The following is a 5,000-nucleotide window of genomic DNA, read 5'->3' as shown; positions in this document are numbered from 1 at the left end:
GGACGCTATCCACTATGCCATCCAAACCGTGGTACAGGCAGGTTGATTGTCTGTCACCAGGTGATTTTATTCAGCCAAGGGACAGAGAGGAGATCCACAGGATGTCAAAGGGTTAAAGAATAATCTATACAGATTAAGCTTCTGACACCCTGAGGGCCGAACAGGAGGCTTCCCTCAAATAAACAAAATCGGGACTTAGATGAAATTCATCGGGAAATGCAGCTATCAGTCTCTATCCTCCGCTAGAGTCCTTTGGTATAGTTTTACGATTAGATGAGTAGCAATACACTTACGTAAAGATTTATTAATACACGAAGGAGCATTATTCGTAAAATGAAACAAATTAACGAAAAAGAAAAAGAAAAAAAAAGTCTGCAATGGAGGCGTCCTGTACGCTTCACTACATCAGATCATCGTTATGGACCAAAAGGTCTCCTGTTGGCATACTCACCCTTTGTAATCCTTGATCATAAACTAGTTTTTCAGATGTATTAGTAAATCTTAATCTCTCTCTTTCTCTCACGGTAGATTGGACAGCATTTTTTTATCGGTACCATTTTTTTTTCGCTTGGAAAGATTTGCTCAGTTAGACAAGGAGGACCTGTTTACCCTAGGACCTTGATCGCCTCAAGACATCTAAGATTTCATAAAATACTAAAGTATATGATGGATAGACATTTCAACTGAAATTACTCGAAAACATAAAAGTATCCTCATTTCATCATTTCAGGGTTCGAAGCCACTTTAGATGATTTCCCAAAGAACGTCGATCGTCTTTTCCCCCGTTTTCTATGCGTTCACATCTCTGCTTCCTCTCCCTTCGTCAGTTCTTACACCTCCATCCCAACTTTCAAACCAGCAGTGCACCTGACACGTCTTAATACCTAACGCCAGGTGCTTTCATTTCACTAAGGATGATGTGGGGGTGGGCTTGGAATCATGGTTAATGTCGGGTCGTTTTATTCCGCCGGAGAGCAAAACCTGGAACGAAGCTAAGATGCTTTCTCCCGAGAACCTCCGGCTGGGTCATGTGGGTGCGCTCTCTCACTTCACTCGGGGCTGACCCAAGTTCGAACCCCCACGGCAATGGGGGGAATAACAGATAAGGAAGAAAAGATTAATAAATGAACGAATACATGAATAGGAGAAAGAATGAATACATAGATTAACGTTTCATAGCTATCTAATACAGCGTTGAAATCTCCCCAAAAACATTTGCTGAGATTTCGACGGTTATCATATGAATAGCACTTTGTCCACCACACTCTTGTTCCCTTTCTTCCCGTTCCTGGTTATTTCCTTTATATTTCCTCGTTTTAATTTGTTTTATTCTTTTCTATATTTAGGGCGAAGCCCACACATGCATGTTTTTTTCAATATAAACAGGCGACTTCATGTTCATCGATCACAATATATGACCATTATATATATATATATATATATATATATATATATATATATATATATATATATATATATATATATATATATATATACAGTACACACACATACACACACACACACACATATATATATATATACATATATATAATATGATATATACATATATATATATCACAATATATATTTTCGATATCTTAAGTGTCACATTGTTTTGTTGGTCAGCATTCTATCACTGTGACGCACTTCATATATTTTGCCCCTCTGATGGGCAATACCCAGAGAGATTAAAAAAGTATATAAATATATAAACAAACAAACGAACAAATGAATGAATAAATAAAAAACAAGATATGCATATATATATATATATATATATATATATATATATATATATATATATATATATAATAACTAAATAATTAAACATCTAACTAAACAGATACATAGATAAATGAATAGATAAATTAAAATATGTACCCGAGTTCAAAGGGTTAATTAAACAAAATAATGTAACTTTGACTTTGCCAATGACCTTTGCAGTCTGAGTTCGATTAAAGTCACATTTTTGCAAATCCGTTGGAATGTTCTTTGCGCGCCGCTCGCACGCAACGTTTGCGAGAGCGCGTAAAAAACGTTTGTGAGCGTCCACGCACGCTATCGGACGTGACTGCAACACGTTCAGAGCAATCAGAGGTGTGTTAACATGTGTCACAATTGTTGCGAACTTGTGTTGGCAACATCATACGGCAATAAGCCCATGGGCGTCGCCAACATGTTGGCTGCAGCCGGGGCGGTCAGCAGCATGCATATGGACACCCCAAATGTTCCAAACTAGTTAACAACATTTTTGCTGTCATGCTGTCAGCATGTTGCCAACACGAGACACACGTTCCACAGCATGATGGAGACGAACAGGGAGCAGCCGAATAAAGTCGTCTGTTCACAGGTCTCGACTTTTTGAGAGTAAATTCGTTTCTTTGGACTTATCTTCGCGGTATGAAAATGTGTAGAAAATATACCAGGAACAAAAATTTTCCTTTTAATACACTTTTGATCCTATCACACACACACACACACACACACACACACACACACACACACACACACACACACACACAAAACACAATCTTTTTCATGACAATGCTCAGAACAAAAACTGTCAAGCTTGCCACCAGCTCTACAAGTACATCATGGGAAGCCAAAAGCCCCTGTCAGTAATGTGTTGTCCGCCAAGCCATGTCAGCCGAAGTCAATAACCGACCGGCGAAAGCGAGGCGCCACGTGGCACTCGGCCCAAGAGGGCCATCCACCACTCCGCCATTGTTCGCGCGCGTATACCTGCGCACACGTTTGACTGCGGGTGGGTTGCGCGCCGCGAGCGTATCTGCGCATGCGCGCGGACACGCACGGGTACATAGGCGCGCGTATACAAAGCGCATTTTACTTTAATCGGCGCCATGGATATGGTCACGACCACCTGTGGGCTCAACCGACTGTGTAAATCCCCTGTCACACTACGGGTGGGGGTGGGGGCGTTCCTCCCACCCCCGCCATTTCTGGGTGGGGGGGGGGGTATGATTACGAGGGATTTTGATTATAGCATTCTCAGTTCCTGTCACACTATCCTTCACACTGAATAGTCCCGAGCTTATGTCTCAAGAACCCTCTCGCTTCGCAACAAAGAAACTCCCGTGATCAGTTCCTACAAAAGGAAAAAAACATTCTTGCAGCTTAGATTATTTCGCTACCGATACCTCACATATGCCAACCACATCTGGCGTTCCCAGGTGATTACTCAGACATTACAGTCAGATCCAATGTTGATCAACTCTTTTCATCAAAAAGAATGTGACATGCTTTGTTGTTCTGGCAAAGGTATATGCACAAGCGCGCACGCACACACACACACACACACACACACATACACACACGCACACACACACACACATATATATATATATATATATATATATATAATATATATATATATACAGACACATGCATTCAGTACGAACATATTGATTCCTCACATAAACGTAGAAATCGGCATTCATTCTTATACGCAACCACGCATGAATACAAATTTATTTTTCATACACACTTTCCCTCCTTACAGTCATCCGCTTCCCACCTTTCCTCCCCCTCCTCTCCTCCTCCTTCTCTTTCACCTTGTTTCGGCAGAGCAACTTCTGGCGCATTAAATGGCACCGTACGTGAGCGACCCGACGGCCCTGAGCCCTTCCGTCATACTCGATCACTATGGCACGTTCTCATCGAAGCCACGCAGCGTGACGCCCAATCTCACCAACCGCGACGCGTGTCATAAGTGACACGGCGCTGCGTCGTGTCCATTTAGGAGCGCTGGGTCGCCGGGCAGGTGTTAGTGTCGGAGCGATTGGTCTTTGCGTCTTCGTGAGGCTTTCCCTCATGTTCCGTTGTCACGGACGCGCGCCGGCGAGAGGTGACCGCGGTCTAGACGACTTCCTGCTCGAATGAACATGTAATTATATCCAGCAGATTCATTTGGACAAGGAGACGTTGGATACATGACGTAGCTTTGTCTGAGGTGAACTCATTTCCCACCATCATTCAATACATTATATATATGCACATATCTGAGTATTACCATATATGGCATATTCGTTTGGACAAATAGAATTTGGGTACATAACGTAGCTTTATCTTTAGCGAACTTACCTCCTCCATTCCCCCACATACACACATTTATCACAGGAATTCACAGAGGACAATTTAATTCTATACAACTTCATTCAGATGAAGTTTGTCCACATCAGCTTCATTCATCCAAAACAACTTCATCCTCATCTCATCAGAATGAAGCAGTTCAAGTTTGTGTTAATGTTAGTTAAACCCTTTGCTGCTGTCTCTAATATTATCTTGATTTTTGTTCTATTTTTACCTAAGTTACTAATCTATGGTTTCTTGATTTTTTCCTTTTGCATTCCCTTCCTGTTCCACGATCCTTGTTTATAAACTTCGAAACTATACACTCCCTACCTTCCCTGCACACTATGACTTCACCCATTTCCCAATTTTCTTCTTATCCACTCAAATTTCCAATCTCTTAACCCCCACTCCCGTCTCCTCACTCTTTTCTCTTCTCCTATACCCTCTTCTCTCTCTCCCATCCTTCCCCAACTACTTTTTAACACCTATCACCATATCTCCTACACCTATCCTTTCTCACTTTCTCACCCTCTTACCCTTTCCCTTCCCTCCTTCTCCATACCCACTTTCCACCCATTCCCCATTATCCTTTAATACCTCATGCCCCTTCCCTTCCCTTCCCCTCCCGCCACTCCAAATCCTCCCCACAGATGTCCAGCAGCACCATGAAGGTTTGGTGTCTCTTGGTGGTGGTGGTAGCGATCTCCCTACAAGAGGTCTCCTCCGTGGGCTCTCCCGAACCGGCCGCCGCGCCAGCTGCCGAGCCTGCCGCCGACCCCAAACCAGCCGCCGAGCCTGAAGCTGACCCTGAAGCTGACGCCTCTGCCTTCGCCCCCTCCTACAGGACCTACGGATACAAGGGAGGTTATGGTGGCGGCAGCGGTGGCGGCTACGGCCACGGGGGATAC

At 43.2% G+C, this 5,000-nt stretch overlaps 1 protein-coding gene across 1 annotated transcript in view; it reads left to right on the top strand.

Annotated features, from left to right (window-relative positions):
- Positions 1-4,742: 4,742 nt before the first annotated feature.
- LOC143023017 (uncharacterized) overlaps positions 4,743-5,000 on the top strand; it is a 1,135-nt gene continuing 877 nt past the window's right edge. Inside the window, exon 1 of the mRNA XM_076181459.1 lies at positions 4,743-5,000. This exon is cut by the window's right edge and continues 57 nt beyond it. Coding sequence (XP_076037574.1) covers positions 4,743-5,000 — 258 coding nt within the window.

This window comes from Oratosquilla oratoria, unplaced genomic scaffold (genome assembly GCF_046742065.1).
Source record: "Oratosquilla oratoria isolate Oo_2021 unplaced genomic scaffold, ASM4674206v1 SCAFFOLD277, whole genome shotgun sequence".
NCBI lineage: Eukaryota > Metazoa > Arthropoda > Malacostraca > Stomatopoda > Squillidae > Oratosquilla > Oratosquilla oratoria.
Note: the sequence above shows the minus strand (reverse complement) of the source record. Positions and strands in the feature narration are given on the sequence as shown.